This window comes from Hyla sarda, chromosome 1 (genome assembly GCF_029499605.1).
Source record: "Hyla sarda isolate aHylSar1 chromosome 1, aHylSar1.hap1, whole genome shotgun sequence".
NCBI classification, from domain to species: Eukaryota; Metazoa; Chordata; class Amphibia; order Anura; family Hylidae; genus Hyla; species Hyla sarda.
Genome location: NC_079189.1, coordinates 584,503,451 through 584,530,395, shown reverse-complemented (window position 1 = coordinate 584,530,395; position 26,945 = coordinate 584,503,451). Strand labels below are relative to the sequence as shown.

General features: G+C 44.7%; 2 protein-coding genes, 1 long non-coding RNA gene and 1 other non-coding gene across 7 annotated transcripts in view; 2 read left to right on the top strand and 2 right to left on the bottom strand.

The window, feature by feature from the left end:
* The window catches only part of SUB1 (SUB1 regulator of transcription), a 34,511-nt gene extending 30,374 nt beyond the window's left edge, over positions 1-4,137 (bottom strand). The window contains exons 1-2 of the mRNA XM_056545250.1: positions 3,993-4,137; positions 2,191-2,310 (exon numbers count right to left, since the gene is read on the bottom strand). Of these exons, the coding sequence (XP_056401225.1) occupies positions 2,191-2,284 (94 nt within the window). The 5' untranslated portion in view covers positions 2,285-2,310; positions 3,993-4,137. The remainder of the gene's footprint in view (positions 1-2,190; positions 2,311-3,992) is intronic.
* The window catches only part of ZFR (zinc finger RNA binding protein), an 84,265-nt gene that overhangs the window by 10,546 nt on the left and 46,774 nt on the right, over positions 1-26,945 (top strand). For 3 of the 4 annotated variants that reach the window (XR_008848663.1, XM_056545210.1, XM_056545193.1), the window contains exons 1-3: positions 4,309-4,458; positions 18,260-18,403; positions 22,027-22,108. Coding sequence is in view for 3 of the 4 variants with exons in the window: in XM_056545210.1 (XP_056401185.1) it covers positions 18,367-18,403; positions 22,027-22,108 (119 nt within the window). In the remaining variant the exon portion in view is untranslated. Of the gene's footprint in view, positions 1-4,308; positions 4,459-18,259; positions 18,404-22,026; positions 22,109-26,945 lie in introns of those variants that run through there. The other variant, XM_056545202.1, reaches the window with a different exon arrangement.
* The window catches only part of LOC130295048 (uncharacterized), a 93,173-nt gene continuing 76,550 nt past the window's right edge, over positions 10,323-26,945 (bottom strand). The window contains exon 6 of the long non-coding RNA XR_008848685.1: positions 10,323-10,381. This is a non-coding gene — a long non-coding RNA (uncharacterized LOC130295048). The remainder of the gene's footprint in view (positions 10,382-26,945) is intronic.
* Positions 22,645-22,777, top strand: LOC130345545 (small nucleolar RNA SNORA66). The gene has a single exon (XR_008884257.1). It is a non-coding gene; the product is annotated as a small nucleolar RNA SNORA66 (small nucleolar RNA).

Here is a 26,945-nt window from a genome sequence, read left to right as displayed (position 1 = left end):
AAGATTTTCCCTGACCCACTTTCTGTGGACTGAATGAAACTTGGCACAGTTATTAGTCCTTTTCTACTTAGGTGCCACCTAGGGATACACAGTTCTCCATCTCTTTAAGCATCTGTAAACATCTCGCTTGTAGAAGCCCTTCAAAAATAACTTCATTGTTGGAAAGAGGTGGAAATCCGATGGTGCGAGATCGGGTGAATAAGGGGGATTCGGTACAATTTCAAATCCACAGGAGCATGCTTCCATTTGGGCAAGATGTGAGTTGTGAACTGGTGCATTGTCTTGCAGAAGGCAGACACCTTTGGTGAGCATGCCACGTCAGCTTTATAATTTCTCCCTTTTTTTTTTTATCAATACAGTAATATATCAATATGATTATTCCAGTTGCTATCCAGCTTATACATTCAGTCCTGATCACACTGTATATGCTCTATACACATGTTCATTTACCACGTGCCTATCCATCATACATCCATGTGCCATCCTTCATTGGTATATCTACTATGTGAGCTTACCATGTCATATGCGACTATGCATTATATATATATATATATATATGCCATATGCTACTAAATATACCAATTATGCCACATGCTACCGTTTCATTATTCTTGGTTCCCGTTACTTATATATTATGTTCTCCATACATAATATGGCCCTAACTTATTGTTTTCAACACAGGGTGCCTCCAGCTGTTTCACCACTACAATTCCTCCCAGCATGTCCTGACAGCCAATAGATGTCAGGGCAAGCTGGGAGTTGTAGTGGTGAAACAGCTGGAGGCACCCTGTATAGGTGAACTAAGGGAGGATGTTGGCCCCCCAGCAGGCATTAGTGACGTTGCGCCTGCTGGGGAAGTCTGCCTGGTAAGTGAGCCCACTACCAGGCAGACACAAAGGCATTTTTTATATAGTAAAAAAAAAAAAATTTCAAGGCAGGGAGGGGGTTAAGGATAGATGGGCAATAGGCAGGGACAGAAAAAAAAAAAGGATGGTGGGAGCTACTCTTTAACTTTCCTAACTCGCGCATTCGCAGCATGCTAACGGCTTCCCCGAACATCGCGGACCTCCGGCATCTCCAAACAGGCACTTTTACCCCTCCCTATCTACCATAACACTGAATTACAGGAGATGTCCGGTGCGGACTTTTCCTATTCCATCCTGTCCAGGCTGCAAAAAAAAGAGAAAACAAACTTTCACTTACCTTCCTACATTCCCCCGGAGCTCCGCAACGGCTGATCAGTCACTTCCTACTATCCTTAGCGCGGGATGTCACACGGCGCTTCAGCCTATCACCGGCCAAGGCGGGACATCGTGACGTCCCAGGCTGAGGGAAGTAGGTAGTAGACAGCCTGGCCGACCAATCAGCTGTTGCGGTGCTCCGGAGGAACGAAGGAAGGTAAGTGAAAGTTTGTTTTCTCTTTTTTTGCAGCCTGGGCAGGATGGAATAGGAAAAGTCTGCACCAAACATCTCCTTTAATAAGTATTTTATGTACCTACATGTGATTTATATTGTCTTATTCTTATTTATAACTATTTTAATGTATATTTACCGGCCAATTTAGAGTTATTTTGACTCATGCTATTTCTGTTTGTTTTCATTCATGACGTCATCTGACGCCCCCTGGGAGGCAGAGCCTAAGACGTTATTGACGTCGTTTATGTGTATTTAAATCCCTCCTTTTTACCTGTATGTATCATTGCCTGAACATCTGATGAAGAGGTTCCAAAACCTCGCAATGCGTAATGTTGTGGCAAAATAAATAGAATCTTGCAGTATAAGAAGTCTCCTGCCTGGTGGATCACGCTGACTAACCTGGTATTTACCTCTACACCATTTTCCTCCTGGTTTCCATTGCACATCGTCAATAGAGCCTGAGAGCATTCGACTTGTTCCTGCTTCTGGAAAGGTGTTAGCAGCCGGGGAATCCAGCGAGTGGATACATTATGCATGTGAAGATGGTCTTGGATGATTTTTTCCATGGACCCCACACTAATCTTGACATTTTGGGCTAGGTGGCGAATGGTTACGCAGCGATTTTCCAAAATGGCGACCTCCACTTGCTGGATGGTGTGTTCATCAATAGCAGAGTGAGGTCGCCTGGAATTGGAGCTGTTTGCACCGAAGTCCAACCACATTTGAATTGACGATGCCAGTTCTTGACTACATCATATGATGGGGAATCCTCACCATAAACCTCTTTCATCCATCGGACGTCTCCTTTGGTTGGTGCGGCCTTCAAGTAAAGAAGCTTGATGACTGCTCTGTATTCTACTGGGTGCATTATTAACCCTCACACCACTTCAGCACCTGTAAAATCAAGACCATTATCAGTTCTGAGTTGCAAATTGGCACCTAACCTATAGAGACTTATATCATTACACATGTGCAGTTTCAGCGTCCTGTGATAAATAGAAGTAGGTCAGGGGAAATCCTTATTGAATGCCCCTCGTATCTATCTATCTCATATCTATCTATCTATCTCATATCTATCTAACTATCTCATATCTATCTATCTATCTATCTCATATCTATCTATCTATCTCATATCTATCTATCTATCTATCTCATATCTATCTATCTATCTATCTATCTCATATCTATCTATCTATCTCATATCTATCTCATATCTATCTATCTCATATCTATCTATCTATCTATCTATCTCATATCTATCTATCTCATATCTATCTATCTATCTCATATCATTTCTATCTATCTACTTTTCTCATATTTATCTATCTCTCTTATATCTATCTATCTCATATCTATCCATTTATCTAAGATCTATCTTTATAATATCTATCTCATATCTATCTCATACAGTTCCTACTGTCTCCAACACGCTGGAAGTTGTTACTCAGTAACAGCTGGATTGCCACAAATAAGGGTAACACTGCAGCAAAAAATGTTCTGCCACACTGTGTGAACTGCCGCTTAGGGTGCATGCACACGTTTTTTTCTATACAGTTCCCATATACTTTTTCAAGTTAAAAACTGTACGGAACTGTATAGAAAACCGTATGCATCGACTTAAAGGGGTACTCCGGTGAAAACCTTTTTTCTTTTAAATCAACTGGTGGCAGAAACTTAAACATATTTGTAAATTACTTCTATTAAAAAATCTTAATCCTTCCTGTACTTATTAGCTGCTGAATACTACAGAGGAAATTCTTTTCTTTTTGGAATGCTCTCTGATGACATCACGAGCACAGTTCTCTCTGCTGACGTTATTATAATAATAATAACATTTTATTTATTGTTGTCCTTAGTGGGATTTGAATCCAAGTCCCCAGCACTGCAAGGCAGCAATGCTAACCACTGAGCCACCATGTTGCCCTTAGCATACATCTGCTATGCACGGTTGCTAAAATGGACAGAGATGTCAGCAGAGAGCACTGTGGTCGTGATGTCATCAGTGTTCCAAAAAGAAAGGAATTTCCTCTGTAGCATTCAGCAGCTAATAAGTACTGGAAGGATTAAGATTTTTTAATAGAAGTAATTTACAAATATGTTTAACTTTCTGCCACCAGTTGATTTAAAAGAAAAAAGGTTTTCACCGGAGTACCCCTTTAACATTGTAAACTGTATGTCAAACACATCATCTGGTTTAGTCAGTTTTATGTCTTATATGGTTTTGTCCGTTTTTTTACCCGAACCCAAAACCGTAGCCTACCAGGTTTTTTTGTCCGGGTGAAAATCCGGGTGAAAAACCGTATTAAACCGTATTATTTTTTTTTTTAACATGGGAGTCAATGGGAACCAAACAGAACAGTATGTGCGTACAGTTCCATCCGGTTTGCACCGTACAGTTTTTTTGACTTTTTTTTCTCTGAATTTCAATGAAACAAGTGAAACTTTATTCAAAATGGAGTGAGAAGTTAAAAATGTATACGTATGCAATCGGACATAATTTTTCAAAACGTATACGTTTGTTTGTTTTTAAATAAGTTTACCGTATACGGTTTTTAGGGGTTGAAATTTGTACACACGTTTTGATAGTTTAGTCCGGTTTTGAGGAATCCGTTTTTCATCAAAAAACCTGACACGGGAACTGTATAGCAAAAACGTGGTGTGAATGCAGCCTTACAATGGGCTGGACTGAGGAGCGGACTGTGGGGACACACAGGGAGGGATTACTGCGCTGTCATGTATATACTAGGCCCGCAGCATATTACTTCCAGAATATTCCCTGCAGTCACCAACCACGTGACCCGGCGACGCGCTGAAGTCACTGGTTGGCAGGAGAACGACAGGCTCGTTTACTTCCCTAATGCCATTCCTATTGCGCCACACACAACATGGCCGCGGGAGGCGAGCGTTACGCAACATCGCTTCTGCCGACGTCACGTAGCCACGCCTTCTCTCTCCTCCTTCAGGTTAGTGCGTCGACTCCGGCTGACGTCAGTTCCTGTAGAAGAAGAGGCCGGAGACGGACGCGACTGAGAGAGCGGACAGGTGTGTAAGCGCACATAAACGGCTGCGGTTGTGGCTCGTCGTGCGGGTTATGGCGGCAGGATGCGGTTTATTCAGGGCTGGAGTGTTAGCGGAGTCCTAGCTGGGAGGGGTGATTTTTTTTTTTCCGCCTGGGCCCGACACCTTCGTGGGGGGAGGGAAGGTGTAAAAATGGCGGCGGCAGCGGCTCGTCCTTCTCATCTAGTGTGGTTAATGTTCCTTGTTAGGCTATAACATCATCTTCATATAGGAGGAAATTACAGCAAAAAGCCGCATGCTCCATCTCCCGCATGGTCTGCATTAGGCTCTATTCACATAACGTGACTTGCAGCGTTTTCCAAACCGTGTGTACTAATCTGCTGCAAAACTACAACTCCCAGCATGCCCGGACAGCCAAAGGCTGTCCGGGCATGCTGGGAGATGTAGTTTTGCAGCTGCAAGTACACTGGTCCTAATTCATATCAGTGTGGACAGAGCCCTGAACAGGATGTTTGGCTTAAAAAAATAAAATATTTTTGTCTAGGATTGGACTACAATTCCCATTAAATCCAGTGCAGTCTGCCCACACCTCTTATGTAATTTTTTTTTTTTTTTTTGAGGTTTAGAATTAGCATATAGTGCCCCCTCCTGTCTGCAGGTTATATGTGGTATTGCATCTCAGCTTTGTTGCAGTGCACGGTTTAAGCTGTAATACCGGACACAGCCTATAGACAGGGTGGTGCTGTTTCTGGAAGAAGGCGTTAGTGTGTTTAGGAATTTTAGATGACCGCTCTTAAAGGAGAAGTCTCGTGGAAGAAATCTTATCCCCTATCTAAGTTTTAGAGTGTGGAGGGGGGTCCGACTGCTGGGGCCCCCCACGATCTCCTGTATGAAGCTCCGACTTAACTTCAGAGAGGCGCATCACCCCCCACCTGAAGCCGAGGCCGTCACGCCCCCTCTATATAGCTATATGGGATAGCTGAAGATTGCCAAACTGCTATCCCATAGAGCTATATGGAGGGGGTTGTGATGTGCCTCTGTGTAGGAGAACCGGGGCTCCATACAAGAGATCGTAGGGGGGGGTCCAGGTATAGTTTTTAGGATCAGAGGGGGTCCAGGTATAGTTTTTAGGATCAGAGGGGGTCCAGCTGTAGTTTTTAGGATCAGAGGGGGTCCAGCTGTAGTTTTTAGGATCAGAGGGGGTCCAGCTGTAGTTTTTAGGATCAGAGGGGGTCCAGCTGTAGTTTTTAGGATCAGAGGGGGTCCAGCTGTAGTTTTTAGGATCAGAGGGGGTCCAGCTGTAGTTTTTAGGATCAGAGGGGGTCCAGCTGTAGTTTTTAGGATCAGAGGGGGTCCAGCTGTAGTTTTTAGGATCAGAGGGGGTCCAGCTGTAGTTTTTAGGATCAGAGGGGGTCCAGCTGTAGTTTTTAGGATCAGAGGGGGTCCAGCTGTAGTTTTTAGGATCAGAGGGGGTCCAGCTGTAGTTTTTAGGATCAGAGGGGGTCCAGCTGTAGTTTTTAGGATCAGAGGGGGTCCAGCTGTAGTTTTAACCCTTTAACGACGCAGGACGTAAATGTACGTCTTGGTGAGCTGGTACTTAACGCACTAGGACGTACATTTACGTCCTGAGCATCGGAGCGATGCCCGGATCATGCGTGGCAGGTCCCTTCTGCTGATCGCAGCCAGGAACCTGTCGGTAATGGCGGACATCCTCGATCCCGCGGATGTCTGCCATTAACCCCTCAGATACCATGATCAATATAGATCACGGCATCTGCAGCATTACAGTCACTAAAATGGATGATCGGATTGGCCGCGGCGATCCGATCATCCACAACGGCGGACGGAGGTCCACTCACCTTGCTCCGCTGCCTTCCCGGCGTCTTCTGCTCTGATCTGCCTTCCCACAGACCTGAACAGAAGATGACCGATAACACTGATCAGTGCTATGTCCTATACATAGCACTGAACAGGATTAGCAATTGAATGATGGCTATAAATAGTCCCCTATGGGGACTATAAAAGTGGAAAAATAAAAGTAAAATTTTTTTTAAAACCCCCTCCCCCAATAAAAACGTAAATTGTCCCATTTTCCCTATTTCACCCCCAAAAAGTGTTAAAAAATATTTTATATACATATTTGGTATCGCGCATGCGTAAATATCTGAACTATTAAAATGAAATGTTAATGATACTGTACAGTGAACGGCGTGAACGTAAAAATAAAAAAAAAGTCCAAAATAGCTGCTTTTTTAATATTTTAGTCCCAAAAAAAAATGGATTAAAAGTTTTATGTAAGCAAATATGGTATTAATAAAAAGTACAGATCACGGCGCAAAAAGGAAAAATGAAAAAGTTATAGGTCTTCAAAATAGGGTGATTTTAAACGTACTAATTTGGTTAAAAAGTTTGCGATTTTTTTTTAAAGCGCAACAGTAATAGAAAAGTATGTTATCATGGGTATAATTTTAATCATATTGACCCAAACAATAAAGAACACGTAATTTTTACCGTAAATTATACGGCGTGAAAACGAAACCTTTCAAAATTAGCTAAATTGCGGTTTTCTTTTTAATTTCCCCACACAAATAGTATTTTTTTTGGTTGCGCCGTACATTTTATGGTAAAGTGAATGATGTCATTACAATGGACAACTGGTCGCGCAAAAAACAAGCCCTCATACTAGTCTGTGGATAAGAGTTATGATTTTTTGAAGGCGAGGAGGAAAAAACGAAAGCGTAAAAATATAATTGGATCAGAGGTCCCGAGCTATAGTTTTTAGGATCAGAGGTCAGACCTCCGTGTCCTAGGGATATGCTGGAACATATCCGTTCACACATTCTGCACATTCCTGTGTATTCATGAAATCCGATGACATTCAATGGCAAATTTTCACTGCAGATTTTTTTTTGCTGTTACAAAAAATAATTTGCAGCCACTTATCAGTGCAGATTCAGCATTAGCCGAGGATCTTGGGCTCCGTTGAATAGCAGTGAAGCTAAAACTCATGGGTTCTGTAGCTGGAAGGGTCGGCCTTCAAATTCTGTCATAGGATGTCACCTCTGTCCATATCGGGAACTGTCCAGAGCAGGAGAGGTTTTCTATGGGGATTTGCTCTTACTCTGGACAGTTCCTGACATGGACAGAGGTGGCAGCAGAGAGCACTGTGGTCAGACAGAAAATAACTACTCCTATGGAGCATACAGCAGCTGATAAGTACTAGAAGGGTTAAAATGTTTATATAGAAGTAATTTACTAATCTGTATAACTTTCTGGAACCAGTTGATTTGGAAGAAAAAAAAAATGTTTTCTCCTGGAGTACCCCTTTAATATCTCTGTAGGGTGTCAGTAAATTTTTGATTTGCAGAATATCGAAAACCAGTCCTGATCTTGTCCAAGGTAGGGTGCATGCACACTACGTTTCTTAAGATACAGGACCGTATACGGCTGGGGAGAGGGGGGCGGGGCAACTGCATGCTGCAATATGTGGTCCTGTATCTAATGTATTTCAATGAGTGACCGGAGTGAAACGCTGCCTCCGGTCGGCTCCATTTTGGCCCGTATACGGTTTCCCAACTGGACCTAAAAATGTAGTCAGCATTGTTTCACTCCAGTTGCTCATTGAAATACATTAGATAAGGGACCGCATACGGCAGCATGCGGTTGCCCCGTCCCCCTCTCCCCAGCCATATACGGTCCCGAATCTTAAGAAACGTAGTGTGCATGCACCCGTAGGCTGGTTTTATATGATCATATTCATAATACAGATGCATTAGGCTGGGACTCAAGCCGTAATATGGACACAATAATTTGGCCTTAATACACCTATATGTAGGGACCCTAACTCTGGGTTTCAACCGCTCAATTTTGATAGTATTTTCATAGGTCATATCACTCTCGCAGCAATATTTATATTTATAAAAAGAAAAAGAAGAGCTTTGAATAAGAAAACGTATCACAGCTGCATGTAGTGTGAACTGACCAACTCACTTATAAGTCTAATAAAAAATAATAAGTTCTCCTTGGTGAACTTTAGCACCAGCAGCCTAATTTGATGACCAGGTGCCGTAATCAAACGCTACATCTTCTGAGTATTAATGGGAAATGTAGGCAGTAGGGATCGACTGACTATCGGCCGATATTGACGATTTTCTAAGTTATCGGTATTGGCAATTACCTTGCCGATAATGCGGGCACTTTAAATCAATGAACTTCAGCGGCTTTTGCGGGGCCAGAGACCGCCGCCGCCCGCTTTTCTCTCCCTGCCTGTCCTGAGTACAACCACCTACACTGCCAGAGGCTGCCGCCCGCTTCTCTCCCCCTGCCTGTCCTGGGGTCCTGAGTTCAACCACCGACGCTGCCAGAGACCGCCGCCGCCCCATTGCCTCCCCCATCACTGGTTTTATAATTACCTGTTCCCGGGGTCCGCGCTACTTCTGGCTCCAGCAGCGTCCTGCTCTGTTGCTGTGCAATGACGAGTGACGTCCTCAATGTGACGTCAGTCAGTTGCCCGGCGCATAGTGACAGCTCAGGACGCTGCCGGAGCCAGAAGTAGCACGGACCCCGGGAACAGGTAATTATAAAACCGGCGCTGGGGGGAGACAATGGGGCGTTGGCGGTTGTACTCAGGATCCCAGGACAGGCAGTGGGAGAGAAGCAGGTGGCGGCTATTGGTCTGAAAGTTCACAGGTTATCTGTATCGGCTCTAAAAAAATCAATATTGGTCGATCCCTAGTAGGCAGCATTAGGAAATAATTTCAGGGATGAAATAAGAATTAATATGGCTGTATGTAATTAGTATACAGTGTATTAGTATATTAGTGTGTAGTGCTAGTGACAATGATGACAACCATACTTACCTGTCCCCTGTTCCGTTTCCTGTTATCTTGCTCTATTTTCTCTAAATTGCTAAAATAAAAAATTATTATTAATCCTGAAATATCCTTTGTGTGGTTCCATCTGGAGAAGTAGCGCCTAGACGGGGATAATTTTTATGCACTCTCACTATCTTCCGTTCTGGCAACAATCATGGAGCATGGGAAGAGCTTCCTGAGGTCCCCGCTGTGAGCAGACCTAGGGAAACATCAGCGGTGATGTCAGGAAGCTCCTCCCATGTACCAAGCAGGCTCCGGAACGGAAGATAGCGGGCAACGTGACCACAAAACGTGGACAGGTAAGTATGGTTGGTGTCACCCTCACTGCACACCTGTACCAACAGGTTAGTGCGGTGACATTGATGACAGTTTTCCTTTAGAGGGACTCTGGCCTTAAGACATCTTATCCCCTATACAAAGGATAGGGGATAAGATGTCTGATCGCAGGGGGGGGGCCACCGCTGGGGACCCCTGCAATCTCTCAATCCCACCTTTTGTGAGCCCTTCGCAGTGCTGGAGGCTCTGAGTGTGAAGCGTTACAACCAAGGGCCGGAGTGTCGTGACACGGCTCCACCCCTGTGGGGCAGAGTTGTGACGTCATGACACTCCAGCCCTATGGTTGTAACACTTCACACTCGAAGCCTCCAGCGCTGCGGAGAGCTCACAAAGGTGGGTGCGGAATGAGAGATTGCAGGGGTCCCCAGCGAAGGTACTCCCGCCATCAGACATCTTATCCCCTATCCTTTGGATAGGGGATAAGATGTCTTAGGGCCGGAGTACCCCTTTAAAGTACAAAAAACCCTTTCACTCCTGATGGGAAAATTTCTGTGTGGCAATCCTAGCATCATGCTACTGCCACAGATTTTTACCCTTTGCGATGCTTAGGGGGAAATATGCAGAATAACCTGCTACATGTAGCAGTATCCTGTCGCCTCTGAACTTGTCACAATAAGACGTTCCTGAATTTCATGATAAAATGATTAACATTTATTTATAACAACAAAAAACTATATTGGCTCCGTTCACACGGCTATTTTATCTTTCCTCTTGGTTATTTTGTTTGTTCATTGTGCCTGAAAAACAGAGAGACTTTTGTTTTTAACAGCCCTGTTGATTAAATAGGATTTTTCTGCCAAACTCTGAGTACAAGTGGCCTCTATTCTGTCACTTTCCATTGTCTGCGGTGGGCAGAGTAATGCGATCTGCTACATGGCTGTAACCAAGTGAGAGAAGACCCTGGATAGAGCGTAGTGTCTGTTGGAAAACCATTGTCCGTAATGTAGTTAGATATACTGGTTCGTTCCTACCACTAATCCACATGCTACACCCAGGAACAGAGATTAAAGGGGTATTTCGGCTTTATACATCTTATCCCCTATCCAAAGGATAGGGATAACATATATGATCGCAGGGGGTCCCGCCGCTGGGAACCCCTGCGATCTCGGTGTAGCCCCCCCCCCCCCCCCCCTGACATCACGGCGAGGTCACCTAGTGATGTCATGCCACGCCCCCTCCATTCATGTCTATGGGTGGGGGCGTGACGACCGTCACGCCCCCTCCCATAGACATGAATGGAGGGGGCGTGGCACCACGTCCCCGTCTCGGAGGAATGGCCGGCACAGAATTCTGTGATGGGGGTTGAGCCGAGATCGCGGGGGTCCCCAGCAGCGATCATACATCTTATCCCCGATCCTTTTGGATAGGGGATAAGATGTATAAAGCCGAAATACCCCTTTACATAATCCCTATTTTCTATGTAAGTCCAAGTACAAAGATGCCCAAAGGAGGGGAACAACCTATGGACGAGCAGCTCTTTTGGTGTAGTCACATATCAGATCTGCTTCAGAAATACCTGAGACTTCCACTTGCCTGAACTGGGTTTAGATAAATGCAGGAACAACCTCATGAACATGTATAGGAGATAGAGATATAGAGATAGATATATATATATCTAATATTTTTTTTTTTTGTATTGAAGTGAAAATTACTACAGGGTTGCTAATACTAATCTGCTGGCACTAGGTAATACTGCAGGTAAAGCTGATCTCAACACTGTTTAGGGGGCTAGGGAACGACCCCAGTATGTCAGACATAGTCATTTACATAGTTATATTTTCATCCATAGCTCCTAAATGGTGAGATATGTAAAAAAAGCTGGTGTCAATATCAACCAGTAGTAGCAGGTTAGTATGGGCAGTCAGGTTAGGGTGCATTCACATCACAATTTTACCATCCTACTTCTTCTCACGATTTTTAACTTTGAAATCGTACAAATCTGCACGCCAAGTCGTATCCATTGACTTCCATTCATTACTGATAGACAACAAATTCATCAGTTTTGATCCGGATCCGATTTTGCCCGATTTAAGATTGGAGGTAAAATCGTGGTTGACCACGATTTTTTTGTCCAGATTCAAAATCGGATCAAAATCGTATTAGATTTTTTTATTATTGATGTCTATGTAAATCACACGGAATCGTGTGACTGTGCGATTTTATAAGATTAATCGCACACTATTTTTTTTGTACGCATGCGCAGTAGATGTCAAAACACACTTCAAATATATAAAACTTTATTTCCATTGGCATACCAATTTTAAAAACAGTATCAGATTTTTATTGAAAATCGGATGTAATTTTCATCTGTACGATTTCTGGATACGATTTTTAACCCCTTAAGGACGCAGGACGTAAATGTACGTCCTGGTGAGGTGGTACTTAACGCACCAGGACGTACATTTACGTCCTAAGCATAACCGCGGGCATCGGAGCGATGCCCGTGTCATGCGCGGCTGATCCCGGCTGCTGATCGCAGCCAGGGACCCGCCGGCAATGGCCGACGCCCGCGATCTCGCGGGCGTCCGCCATTAACCCCTCAGGTGCCGGGATCAATACAGATCCCGGCATCTGCGGCAGTGCGCGATTTAAATGAACGATCGGATCGCCCGCAGCGCTGCTGCGGGGATCCGATCATTCATAACGCCGCACGGCGGTCCCCTCACCTTCCGGCTTCCGGCGTCTCCTGCTCTGGTCTGTGATCGAGCAGACCAGAGCAGGAGATGACCGATAATACTGATCTGTTCTATGTCCTATACATAGAACAGATCAGTATTAGCAATCATGGTATTGCTATGAATAGTCCCCTATGGGGACTATTCAAGTGTAAAAAAAAATGTTAAAGTAAAAAAAAAGTGAAAAATCCCCTCCCCCAATAAAAAAGTAAAACGTCCGTTTTTTCCTATTTTACCCCCAAAAAGCGTAAAAAACATTTTTTTATAGACATATTTGGTATCGCCGCGTGCGTAAATGTCCGAACTATTAAAATAAAATGTTAATGATCCCGTACGGTGAACGGCGTGAACGGAAAAAAAAAGTCCAAAATTCCTACTTTTTTAATACATTTTATTAAAAAAAAAAAATTATAAAAAATGTAATAAAAGTTTTTTATATGCAAATGTGGTATCAAAAAAAAGTACGGATCATGGCGCAAAAAATGAGCCCCCATACCGCCGCTTATACGGAAAAATAAAAAAGTTAGAGGTCATCAAAATAAAGGGATTATAAACGTACTAATTTGGTTAAAAAGTTTGTGATTTTTTTTAAGCGCAACAATAATATAAAAGTATATAATAATGGGTATCATTTTAATCGTATTGACCCTCAGAATAAAGAACACATGTCATTTTTACCATAAATTGTACGGCGTGAAAACAAAACCTTCCAAAATTAGCAAAATTGCGTTTTTCGTTTTAATTTCCCCACAAAAATAGTGTTTTTTGGTTGCGCCATACATTTTATGATATAATGAGTGATGTCATTACAAAGGACAACTGGTCGCGCAAAAAACAAGCCCTCATACTAGTCTGTGGATGAAAATATAAAAGAGTTATGATTTTTAGAAGGCGAGGAGGAAAAAATGAAAACGTAAAAATTAAATTGTCTGAGTCCTTAAGGCCAAAATGGGCTGAGTCCTTAAGGGGTTAAATCGGATGGCAAAAATAAAAACTTTACATACGATTGTATACGATTTTTTATTTTATTTTACGATCCGATAATCGGATGGTTAAATCGTGATGTGAACCTAGCCTTACCTTTTAAAGGAAAACTATCAGCCACAGAAGTCCTAAGAGGGGTCACTTACTAAATTTTGCCCGCTTCTTCCGGAGATCTACGCTGCAGAAGCCCCGCTGCTCAATTGAGAGAATTGCGCACAGGAGGCGGGCAACCCCTGCCGGCGGGCCACCCCTGCCTTTGTCCGTCAGTTCATAACGCTGCCCCCCGCAATTTGCATGTTCATTTTCTGCGGCTTCACGTCCTAGTAACGTGGAGTCGCTGGTCACATGATCGCTGCACTCTGTCGGTAGAGCGCATGTGCCGGCAGATTACACACAGCTCTCACGTCATCAGAACATGAGAGCTGTATGTAATCTGACGGCGCGTGCGCTCTACCGACAGAGCGCATCGCTCACGTGACCGGCATGACAAGCCAGCGGGCCCCGCCTCCTGTGCGCAATTCCCTGAATTGACCGACGGGACTTCTCCCGCAGATCTCCGGAAGAAGAGGGCAGAATTTAGTAAGTGATCCCTCTGTGAACTTCTGGCCACCCACTTTATAACCCAGTGTATTGGATTTAGAGTGGGTGATCGAGCTGACAGTTTTCCTTTAAAGGGGTACTCCGCTGCTCAGCGTTTGGAACAAACTGTTCTGAGCGCTGGAGCCGACACCGGGAGCTCATGACGTCATAGACCCACCCTTCATGACGTCACACCCTCCCCCTCAATGCAAGTCTATGGGAGGGGGCGTGACAGCCGTCTCGCCCCCTCCCATAGGCTTGCGTTGGGGGGGTGCTATGACGTCACGAGCTCCTGGCTCCTGCATTCGGAACAGCTTGTTCCAAATGCTGAGCAGTGGAGTACCGCTTTAACCCTATAACAATGCATGACTGATAGATCTATCATGGTGCCATTAAGAATGTATGTAGAAGGCTCGCAAACCGAGCCCACTCCACCATACCCAGCACCTGTCAGCTGCATTCAGTTGCTGCTAACAGTTGGCATGGAGCGATCTCTGTTGCTGGCTATTAACTGTTTAAGTGCGGCTGTGAAGGTGGCATTTACACTGTTTGGTGCTCTTCATTATTGGTTCAGGTGATAAACTTTCTGAAGGCCTCGGTGACTGATCTGCTGAATATACAGTCGGTTGTATATTCAGAATACCTATCAAATGGAGTAACACAGTGAAATAGTGCTGCATTGCTCTGTATAAGCAATGTAGTGATTGCTTATACAAGTCTTTCTGGGGGGGGGACTAAAAAAATGTAATTCATAAAAAAAAATGATATACACACACACACACACCCTTTCAAATAATAGCCTTTCCCATTATTCAAATTAAATTTTTTTTTTTAACAATACATGCCCGCACAGTGTAAAGCACATGGGTTTATGCACATTAGGAATCGACCAATATCGTGTTTTTTTTAGGGCCGATAATCAGTGGAGGTTAGGGCCGATAGCCGGTAACTTATACCGGAATATCGGTATAAGTTATTGGCTAGTTATCCCCCCGCGACACCGCTGCAGATCATTGATTTAAAGCGGATGCTTTAAATCAATGCACTGCAGTGGCTTTTGCGGTGCCATAGGCCGCCGCCCCCGCCACCCGCTTCTCTCCCCTGCCTGTCCGGGGGTCCTGAGACCTATTGCCTCCCCCATCCCCGGTTTTATAATTACCTGTTCCCGGGGCCCACTCTACATTTGGCTCCGGTGGAGTCCTCCTGAGCTGTCACTGTGCGCACTGACGATCACGTCGCGTTATGTCACTCGTCATTGCGCACAGCGTAACGCAGGACGCAGCAGAAGCAAGAAGTAGCGTGGGCCTCGGGAACAGGTCATTATAAAACCGGGGATGGGGGAGGCAATGGGGCCGGGGCGGTGCGGTGGGGGGTGCGGCGGGTCAGGGGGGGGGGCGCGGTTGCGGTGCAGTGAAGCGGGTCGGGGGGGTCGCGGTGCAGGGAGGGGGGGGGGGCATTGTCGGCTTATCGGCAAGATAATTGCCGATACCGATAATGCCCAAAATCGGGATTATCGGCCGATAACATCCGCCAAACCGATAATCGGTCGATCCCTAATGCACATATTGAGAAGAATGGGGCAGTCATAGAAATTTCTGCAACAAATGTAAATATACCCACTTACTTAGAACATTACAGTGCCTTACTGTGCACTGTATACACATATGGTCATATTTTACCCCATAGTTCTTAAAGGGAACCTATCTTCACTGCCTGACCCACAAGTCAATGGATGGTCTCTGGCGGGTTCTCCTCTGTTTGGGTATAGGGAGCAATCTATCAGTCAGGGCTGGGGGGACAGCTAGAAGCCCTGGGGGCGCCCCGATGACTCATGGTACAAGCAGCATGGACATAAATGCCTTAGAATCAAAAACTTGCAGCAAAACAAAACTTACTCCGCCATCTGGTCATTGCTGCTACCGCTGCTGTGGAGTTCCTGATAAGTGACGTCACCGTACACTACTGCGCATCTCATCCAGCCTCGGCAGACGTGTGAGACCCTAACATAAAGGGTCCAAGTTACTCCCTCAATAGCTGAGTACCAGGCCCTTCATTTTAAAAGGGTTATGCACTTTATAAATGTGTGATCCAGGGAGGCCATCTCCTGTACCAGGCTCCGCTCTTACCTGGTCCGGCCCTCACCATCACAGTCGTGCTGTACCCTGTCTCAGTCGGAAATTGGGTGATCACGCTTGTTCTGCACCAGCGCCTCTCTGAAGATGAGTGCTGAGGAGAAGCGGCAGACGCTTTAAAGGAGTACTCCGCCCACCCCTAGACATCTTATCTAGAGATGAGCGAACTTACAGTAAATTCGATTCGTCACGAACTTCTCGGCTCGGCAGTTGATGACTTATCCTGCATAAATTAGTTCCGCTTTCCGGTGCTCCCGTGGGCTGGAAAAGGTGGATACAGTCCTAGGAAAGAGTCTCCTAGGACTGTATCCACCTTTTCCAGCCCACGGGAGCACCGGAAAGCGGAACTAATTTATGCAGGAAAAGTCATCAACTGCCGAGTCGAGAAGTTCGTGACAAATCGAATTTACTGTAAGATCGCTCATCTCTAATCTTATCCCCTAGATGTCTGATCAAGTGGGGGCCGGCTGCTGGGACCCCCCCCCCCCCCAATCTCCAGGCCGGCACCACAGCATTCTGAACACGGAAGCTTGGTGACATCACGCAACGCCCCATCCATTCATGTCTATGAGACAGGGCGTGCCGGCTAGTGCATAGCGGTAACACTTCCTCCCATAGACATGAATGGCGGGTGCGTGATGGCTGTGGTTGCCCGTCATCCGCACGGAGCAGAGTTCGCCTTGTGGCTGGGGTGCTCTCAGCGTCTGGATCCCTTCAATCAGGCACCTTATCCCCTGTTCTTTGGATAAGATGTTTAGGGGCGGAGTACCCCTTTAAGTACATATACAGTATTACTCAAGCATTGTATCTCTAGCTCTCCCATAGGGATACATGGCGGGGCATGGCTACCACTTATGTACTAGAGTTTCCCTATTAAAAGGGAAATAAAAGTCTTGCAACAAATCTGCCACATGTGATCATAGAACATTGTGAAACCTGACCCTGCACTGTTACCACTGACAAACTAGGCTTCTATAAGCCAGTATTTCCCAACCAGGGTGCCTTCAGCTGTTGCAAAACTACAACTCCCAGCATGCCCGGACAGCCGCTGGAGACACCCTGGTTGGGAAACACTGCATTAACGTATAAAGCTCAGGGTTCTGTTACATGAAGGCATGCTGGGAGTTTGAGTTTTACAACAGCTGGAGGCACCCCGTTTGGGAAACCCTACTATAAGCGGACGTAATGTATATAACAATATATTTTCTATAAGCCATCATGATGTGTGTGTGTGTGTGTGTGTGTGTGTGTGCGCGGGGCTACAGTAAATCTAAATGTTATTGTGACAGCACCATGGTCGGTGGTCTTCTGCGTCTCACCTCAGTGCCCCCTCAATCCTCCCAACATCCTTATTGCTTTGTTAAAGGGGTACTCCGGTGGAAAGAAAAAAAAAGGGTATGTGTATATATATATGTGTGTGTATATATATATATATATATATCATTTTTTTTTTTTTTTTTTTTTAAATCAACTGGTGCCAGAAAGTTAAACATATTTGTAAATGACTTCTATTTAAGAATCTTAATTCTTCCAGTAGCAATTAGCTGCTGTATGCTCCAGAGGAAGTTGTGTAGTTCTTTCCAGTCTGACCACAGTGCTCTCTGCTGCCACCTCTGTCCATGTCAGGAAGTGGGGATTTTCTCCTGCTCTGGACAGTTCATGACATGGACAGAGGTGGCAGCAGAGAGCACTGTGGTCAGACTGGAAAGAACTACACAACTTCCACTGAAGTATACAGCAGCTGATAAGTACTGGATTGATTAAGATTTTTTTTTTTTTTTTTTTTTATAGAAGTGATTTACAAATCTGTCAAACTTTCTGGCACCAGTTGATTTAAAAAAATAAATAAATAAATGTTTTCCACCGGAGTACCCCTTTTAATGATGATGATTTTCATCACTCTTAGTCTTCACTGCTCTTCCTTTACCATATGCTTCTTCTGTGTCAGTCCTATGACCTTGTTTGACCTGTGTGGCGGGCACAGTCCCCTCACTGCAGCCGGTGTTCCTCATGGCATCATTAGCGACGTGACCGGCTTGTTTGTGCCACGCTTAATTTGTCTTTGGCTTTTTTGTTTTCTTGCTACGTGACCTTCTCTTGTGTGAGGAGGGGAGAGCCGCATCTCCCGATCGCTCCTCATCGGCTCTGAGCAGGCAGTTCTAAGACGACAGATTAGAATAAGCAGCTTGTCGCCCTCTGCTCTGGAATTCCTCTTCACTGACTGCATTTGTTCCTCTCCTTGCAGGTTTTTTGTTTTTTTTTTGCGCAGGACCCGTGACTTCTCACTCTCCTCCGTGTGAGTTATGACCAGGCTTTGAAATTTTTTGGCTTGATAACAGAAAGGAAGAACCCATGATTCCTATATGCCCTGTAGTTTCATTCACCTATGGTAAGTACACCTCGTGTTGGCTTGTCTTGGGAATGCATCTGTGTACTGGACTAAATGCAAAGCAGTGAGGTCATCTTTAGGGCTTGAACACTTTAAAGGGGTACTCCACTGCCCGAGCGTTGGAACATTTTGTTCCGAATGCTTGGAGCAGGCGGCGGGGGTCGTGACGTCATGCCCCCTCAATGCAAGTCTATGGGAGGGGGCGTGGCGGCCGCCACGCCCCCTCCCATAGACTTGCATTGAGGGGGCGTGACAGTGACTTCACGATACCCGCTGCCTACTCCAAGCCTTCTAAATGAATGTCTGGTACTGCACAGAGATCGCAGGGACCTCCGCAATCAGACATCTTTATCCCCTATGCTTTGGATAGGGGATAAGATGTCTAGGGACGGAGTGCTCCTTTTAAGGTTATCTATGGGATCAGTTGTTTTAGGCTATTTACAACAGATCCAATCTAAGGGTACGTTCACACAGGCAGATTACCTGCAGAATTTCCACAGAGTATTTGCTGCGGAAAATCCGCAGCGGATTTTGCTATCATTGACTCCAATGGGTTAGCAAAAAAATCCGCAATAGGGGCAGATTTGCAGCTTTTCCTTCTGACCTATTGAATTCGATGGTAGGAAAATACGCTACGGAAATTCTGCAGGTAATCCGCCCCTGTGAACGAGCCCTAAGGGTCAGTTCACACATGCGTATTTTCTGCTGCAGATTGGGTAGCTAAATCTGGTACAGCAAATCTGCAGCAGCAAATATGCACTTGGTTATTCTTACATACATGATCTGCTGTATATTTTCCTACCCATTGAAGTCAGTGGGTAGCAAAATCAGCAGCAGAAATTATGCAGCAGATCCTGTACATGGGAACGTACCATTAGGGTAGGGTTACACATGCCAAATTTTGCTGCTGTGTATTTTCCTACCCATTAAAGCCAATGATGAATTATCATTATGGGGGCAATTCTTCCTCTAGCTGTTATAACATTTTAATTGTTACTTTCGTAACTGTTTCAGATATTTTTAGACTTAAAGGGGTACTCCACCCCTAGATATCTTATCCAAAGGATAGGGGGATAAGAAGTCTGATATAAATTGGGTATAGCTGCCAGAAATTGCTGTCGGGGAAGGGGTTAATGATGGTGTGGTAGAGCTGGATGGGTAGGTCTTTGCAGTTTGCATATTGCACATGTCTTAGTTACACTAGGAGCTGATTTGCAAATTCAGAATTTTTGTTTAGTGAGTTTTCGGGTTGCAGAATGTCACACAGGGCTCATGTACAATGCTCTGTATACACTGCTGTGTACGGGGCCGTAATGCAGCACCCAAAGGTTTCTGTCGGCCCTACTGTCACTGTGTGTATGATTATTTGTAGAGATGAGCGAACTTACAGTAAATTCGATTCGTCACAAACTTCTCGGCTCAGCAGTTGATGGCTTATCCTGCGTAAATTAGTTCAGCATTCAGGTGCTCCGGTGGGCTGGAAAAGGTGGATACATTCCTAGGAAAGAGTCTCCTAGGACTGTATCCACCTTTTCCAGCCCATCGGAGCACCTGAAAGCTGAACTAATTTATGCAGGATAAGTCATCAACTGCCGAGCCGAGAAGTTCGTAACGAATCGAATTTACTGTAAGTTCGCTCATCTCTAATTATTTGTTTCCTGTGTTCCATCACATGACGTGTTTGGCTCCGTTCACATTTAGCAATGTGACATATATTTATAATAGAAGCCACAACGCTGTGGCAAGTCTAATGCACAACAGACACCAGTGATACCAACTGAATCCCATTGGGGTCTGTCTGGTTCTGCCAAGGTGTCCTTTGACATGAACGGAGGGGGAGTGGCCGTGCTATCACATACCCGTTTCGGAGGCAGCACCGAAGAACAAAACAAACTGGGAACACTTAACAATAGGCTACTGCTCCACCCAGACGGTAGACAATCTATAAGAATAAAACAAACCGGGGCTACACCGAGATCGTGGAGGTACCCAGTGGCGGGACCCCTGTGATCATACATCTTATTCCCTATCCTTTGGATAGGGGATAAGATGCATAAAGCCGAAATACCCCTTTAAGACCTAAAGCAGTATTGTGCGTTCCATTACATGAATAAGACGTGTAGTACCAGGTCTGCACACAGTAAGTCCTATTTCTTCTGCTTGATGTTAAAGGTATTATTCCCAATCCACAGGATAGTGAGTCTAGCTGATGGGTTGGGTTCTGACCACTGAGACCTCCCCAAGTGACTAGAGCAGCAGCATGGGACTATGGGACTTCCAAAAATTGCTCTGTTCACCCTCAGCTAAGTTCGGAAGTCCCATAGAGGAGGAGTGCAGCAGTGGCTAAGCATGTGTACTGCCCTCGTGTCACTTAGGTGACAACTGACCTCCATTCTCCTGATCGGTGGATGGTCCCAGTGGTCAGACAAACAACCAATCTGAATATTTTCTTTTATCCTGTGAATAGGGGAGAACATATTATCTTGAGGGTTATTCATTTAACTTATGCAGATTTCAATGTAAAGGTCCTTCTGTATCCCAAGGGTATATTCACTGATTTTTCGCAGCTGATTTAGTTACCCATTGATGTCAATGGATAACAAAATCAGCTGCAGAAAATATGCAGCAAAATACATGTGTAAATGTAGAGTAGCCGTATTAGTCCAGTGATGCAGCTGCAAATTCTGCTTGTGAGCTTAGATTTGCTTTGGACTTGATAAAGGGAGGAATCCCGAAAGCTTCTCTACAAAATTCTGTTAGTCCAATAAAAAAGGTATTACAAGATACTGCAACATTTTATGATTTGCTTATATATATATATATATATATATATATATATATATATATATATATATGTGTATATGTGTGTGTGTGTGTTTATATAAATTAACCAGTGCTAGAAAATGTATACAAATTTGTAAATTATGTCTGAAAATTGTAACCCTTCCAGTACTTATCAGCTGCTGCATGCTCCAGAGGAAGTTGTGTAGTTCTTTTCTGTCTGACCACAGTGCTCTCTGCTGACACCTCTGTCCATATCAGGAACTGTCCAGAGCAGGAGAGGTTTGTTATGGGGATTTGCTCCTACTCTGGACAGTTCCTAAAAAAGATAGGTGTCAGTAGAGAGCGCTGTGGTCAGACTGGAAAGAACTACACAACTTCCTCTGTAGTATACAGCAGCTGATAAGTACTGGAAGGATTAAGATTTTTAAATAGATGTAATTTACAAATCTGTTTAACTTTCTGGCACCAGTTGATTTGAAAACCCATTTTTTTTTCCTCCGGAGGGCTCCTTTAAGGTCATTGATCACTGCAGTTCTTTGTGACGCCAGGATCAGTTTCTGGCTTTGCAGAACCTCGATCAGAGTAGCTATAAAGCAGCGATGAGGCTTTGGGTTTATTGCTCTGTCACTTATTAAAGATAATAATAGAATAAGCTGCAGGAAGCTGCAGGATTGTAAATGTAAGGTCTGGTGAGCGGAGATCTTTCTCTCTCCTTTTCTTTATTTCTGCTCCTGTTCTAACATCTAAGCAGGGGGACTATTATAAGAATGTATTTTGTCATTTGGTAATATGAGTGATGTAGTAATTTTTTAATTTTTTATTTCTTTCTTCCAATTCAGTGCCCAGCCGGCTGGGTGAAGAAGCCAAAATGGCTACCGGCAACTACTTTGGATTTACCCATGGTGGTGCAGCTCAGTACAGGTAAATATATGGACCCATCTTCTTTAATGGTAAAGGGGTACTCCACTGGAAAATATATTTTATAAATCAACTGGTGCCAGAAAGTTAAACAGATTTGTAAATTACTTCTATTTAAAAATCTTAATCCTTCCAGTACTTATCAGTTGTTATATGCTCCACAGGAAGTTCTTATCTTTTTGAATTTCCTTTCTGTCTGACTACAATGCTCTCTGCTGACGCCTCTGTCCATGTCAGGAACTGTCCAAAGTAGAAGCAAATACCCATAGCAAACCTGTCCTGCTCTGGACAGTTCCTAAAATGGACAGAGGTGTCAGCAGAGAGCAATGTAGTTAGACAGAAAGGAAATTCAAAAAGAAAAGAACTTCCTGTGGAGCATATAACAACTGATAAGTACTGGAAGGATTAATATTTTTAAATAGAAGTAATTTACAAATCTGTTTAACTTTTTGGCACCAGTTGATTTAGAAAACACTTTTTCCAGTGGAGTAACCCTTTAACAGCAGTGTTGCTTTGTAATGGTGGAAGAATTTTTTTGGGTGCAAACAAGATCACTAGCCCAGCATGGTGTTGCTGAAGCGAGGGGAACATGTTTGCTATAATAATTTTGGTTCTAGAAGTGCCTGACCCTTGGCACATGACAGCGGTCATAGCTTCTTTGCCAGTACATACCCATCCAGGGGACTGACAGAGTGGAATTGACTTAGTGCAGAACATTTACAACCATTATCCTATTGTGCTAATACACAGCAACAAATCTGAACAAGCAGAACTGCAGTGTAAAGCAAGAGGGAGGGCAGCAGCAGCCTGAGCATCTTAGGATACAGACAGTACAGCCTAGATGACAGTGTTTCCCAACCAGGGTGTCTCTAGCCATTGCAAAACTACAACTCTCACCATGCCCGGACAGCTGAGTTGAGGGCATGCTAAGAGTTGTAGTTTTGCAATGGCTAGACACCCCCTGGTTGGAAAACACTGACATGCTGGTTGGGAAACACTGACATGCTGAGAGTTGTAGTTTTGCAACGGCTAGAGACCCCCTGGTTGGGAAACACTGACATGCTGGTTTTGGTTGGGAAACACTGACATGCTGGTTGGGAAACACTGGCATGCTGAGAGCTGTAGTTTTGCAATGGCTAGAGACCCCCTGGTTGGGAAACACTGGCACGCTGGTTGGGAAACACTGGCCCGCTGGTTGGGAAACACTGGCCCGCTGGTTGGGAAACACTGGCACGCTGAGAGCTCTAGTTTTGCAACAACTGAGGGCAAACGCTGACCTAAAGAATAATGACATTGCCATATCAGCAGATAGAATAGCTTCGACATGGTTTTATAGTAAATCTTCACACTTACGTGTGACTATGAGGATCCATCACATGACAGATATTGTTGCCGCTCTATGGACCCTGCACTGTGTTTATTGCACTAAAGCACCATTGTCCCCTTCACATGACAAACTCTGCTGTGTGGGCACCAAATCGAGCTTCGTAGATGTGAGCAGATCCTCAAATTAGGATAGAATTAGGATATCGTTTATATGGGAAAGAGGGTTAGTAAACTGATGCCTGGCAGCTCAGACAGCGTCTTGTATCTCTTGAGAGATATATGATAAAGCATTGAAATTCAATATGTCTGATCCTTTTCAGGGAAGAGTCACCATGCACCATACAGTCAGTGTAGGCGGCTCACTCCAACATAGGCATGTTTTGTCATCATTGTTCTTAATAGGAATCAGTCATCTGGTTTAGCCCTATATTACTACCAGCAACACGTTCTACATCTTCAAATGTATCCAAGCAGCACTCCAATAAGGCATGAAAAAAGGTTTTCTATTTGATATATGTGAGACGGGACATTAAAGGGGTAGTCCAGTGCTGAAAAACTCATCGCCTATCCTAAGGCTAGGGGATAAGTTTCAGATCGCGGGGGTCCAACAGCTGGGGCCCCCGTGATCTCCTGTCCGGGGCCCCGGCTGGCTGGCCAGATTGCGGATGTCGACCACCGCACGAAGCAGCGACACGCCCCCTCAATACTGCGCCATGGCAGAGCTGGAGATTGCCGAAGGCAGCACTCTGGCTCTGCCATAAAGTTGTATTGAGGGAACGTTTCAGCCGCCGCTTTGTGCAGTGGTCAACATGCCCCCTTCTCGCGGGCTGCCGGGGCCCTGTACAGGAGATCGTGGGGGGCCCCAGCGGTCGGACCCCCAGCAATCTGAAACGTATCCCCTATCCTTATCTCACTAGGAGCGGCGCTTCATGACCCCTGCCCGAAGCGGGGGATGCCAAACCCCCTTCATATATCTCTATGGGAGAGCCGAAGATTGCCGAACGACTCTCCCATAGATATATATATATATATATATAGAGGGGCGGGGGTGGTGGTGCACCGATCCCGGCGAGAGCCGTTAACGCACACCACCACTACACAGTGTATGGAGCCATTTGCTTCTTACTCTGTGTATGCGTTGGTGTGGCTCTGATAGGCCTCTAATAACTTAGGACCCCATTAAAGTGTCCCTGCAATAATAAAAAAAATTACGTTTTGATCAGTCAGGGTCTCAGTGCTGTGACTCCCACTGATCAGAAGAATGAGCGAGAAGAAGCACATGGTAGCAATCTTCATCCTGCCGCCCCATTATAAGTCATTCAGAGAAGCTGGACAGAGATCGCCAAGACCTGGGGAGTGGAATTGGCTACTACACTGAGACCCTGACCCACTAAAAGTTTTGGCGTGTCTCTCTCACACCTTGTTTACTATAATTTCCCCCTTTTACACTTTGTAATACTTCTGCCTTGAATGCTGTATTGCTGGTTTGTAGATTCCATCACAGTTTGCATTGTATTCCCCTAGGGCCGTGTTTCCCAACCAGGGTGCCTCCAACTGTGGCAAAACTACAACTCCCAACATTCGGATGTCCAGGCATGCTGGGAGTTGTAGTTTTCCCACAGCTGGGGGCACCCTGGTTGGGAAACACTGTCCTAGTCACAGCTTTCTCCGAGGTGCCGCGTACGCAGCTCACGTTGTCACACGTTGGCACGTTCTATTTAGAGTCGGCTGGGAACACAGGGGAAGACGGGAACAATCTGACAGCAGCGAGGACTGTAAAACACGTAGGATTTATAGTCCTGAAAGGACACCGGAGCTGCTGTTATTCCTGCCCTGACACAAGGGAACGTGCTGCTGCTGTAGGTCTGTGTAACAGGAGTCTCGGGGTGATCTTGCCTTTCCTCTAGAGATCACCGCAGCATCGATCACGTTACACGTCTTTCCTGGATTGTGTATCTGCTGACAGTCCGGATCGTGTACATACCAAGCTGTGTCTGCTTACACTTGGCCGCCTCCTCCGATTCTGTCTTGTCCTTGTAAAGATTCTTGAATCCGCTCCGGTCATTGTGTAACAAGTTGTTTTTTTAATTTTTTTTTATCTTTTCTTGTTGCTGGTTTGCATTAGTTCAATTTGGAACAAAAAAAGAGATATTTTTGGTATGTTTTTTTGTTGTTTTGCTGTAAAATGTTCTGGTAAATGTCGTAACCACCAGAAGGAATTTAACTCTGATGGTTTAGCCAATTTTTTCCCTTTAACAAAAAAGAGTCATTTTTAGGGTACAATCACACGTACAGGATTTACAGCATATTTTGTGTAGGGGATTTTGCCACCCATTAAAGGGGTTATCCTGGGAAAAAAATAAATAAATAAATATATATATATATATATATATATATATATATATATATATATATATATATATATTACTGGCTCCAGAAAGTTAAACAGATTTGTAAATTCCTTCTATTAAAAAAAATCTTAATCCTTTCAGTACTTATGAGCTGCTGAAGTTGAGCTGTTCTTTTCTGTCTAAGTGCTCTCTGATGACACCTGTCTCGGGAACTGTCCAGAGTAGAAGCAAATCCTGATAGCAAACCTCTTCTACTCTGTGCAGTTCCCAAGACAAGCAGAGATGTCAGCAGAGAGCACTGTTGCCAGACAGAAAAGAATAACTCAACTTCAGCAGCTGATAATTATTGGAAGGATTAATAGAAGTAATTTACACATCTGTTTAACTTTCTGGAGCCAGTTGATGTAAAAAAAAAAATATATTTTTTTCCTGGAATACCCCTTTAGCTTCAATGGATAGCAAAATAAGCTGCAAAAATATGCAGCAGATCCTGTACGTGTGAATGTCCCCTTAAGAGCTCATTCACACAAGCAGATTTTCTTTCAAACTTTTTAGCAGCAGATTTACGCTGTTGAAAATATGCCGCAGATCCTATTGACTTTAATGGGGGGGGGTGCAGCGGGTTTTCCACAGCGGAGATTCCGCTGCCGAAAATTTCCCGCTGACAGCCAGTGGAGGGGCCTGCATCCTTTTAAACTCGCAGCAGGCAACACTCTGCGAATTTGAAAGGAAATCCGGGCCCTTTGGGTACATTCACACATGCGTATTTTTGCAGCTGTAGATTTTGCTGCCCATTGACTTCAATAGGCAGCAAACATCAGATCTGCAGCAGACAATACACGTGGATTTACAGCATATTTTACGCTGCGGATCCGCTGGTGAAGGCCCGCTCTATGCTGTCTTTACATACAATACATGCGGCTGCTCTCCCTGCTCTGAGCTAGGCAGAGAGCTCCTGTAATGTGCGAGTATACTGCGACTCGCACATCGCTGCAGTGTGTCTGCTCGTCGCGGCGTATTGTCGCTACGAGCAGGCACTTGTAAAGACAGCATAGAGCGGGGCCTTCACCTGCGGATCCGCAGCGAAATCCGCTGCGGATATACGCTCGTGTGAACGTACCCTTAGGGGTAGGGTCACACGTGCCGTATTTTGCTACCCATTG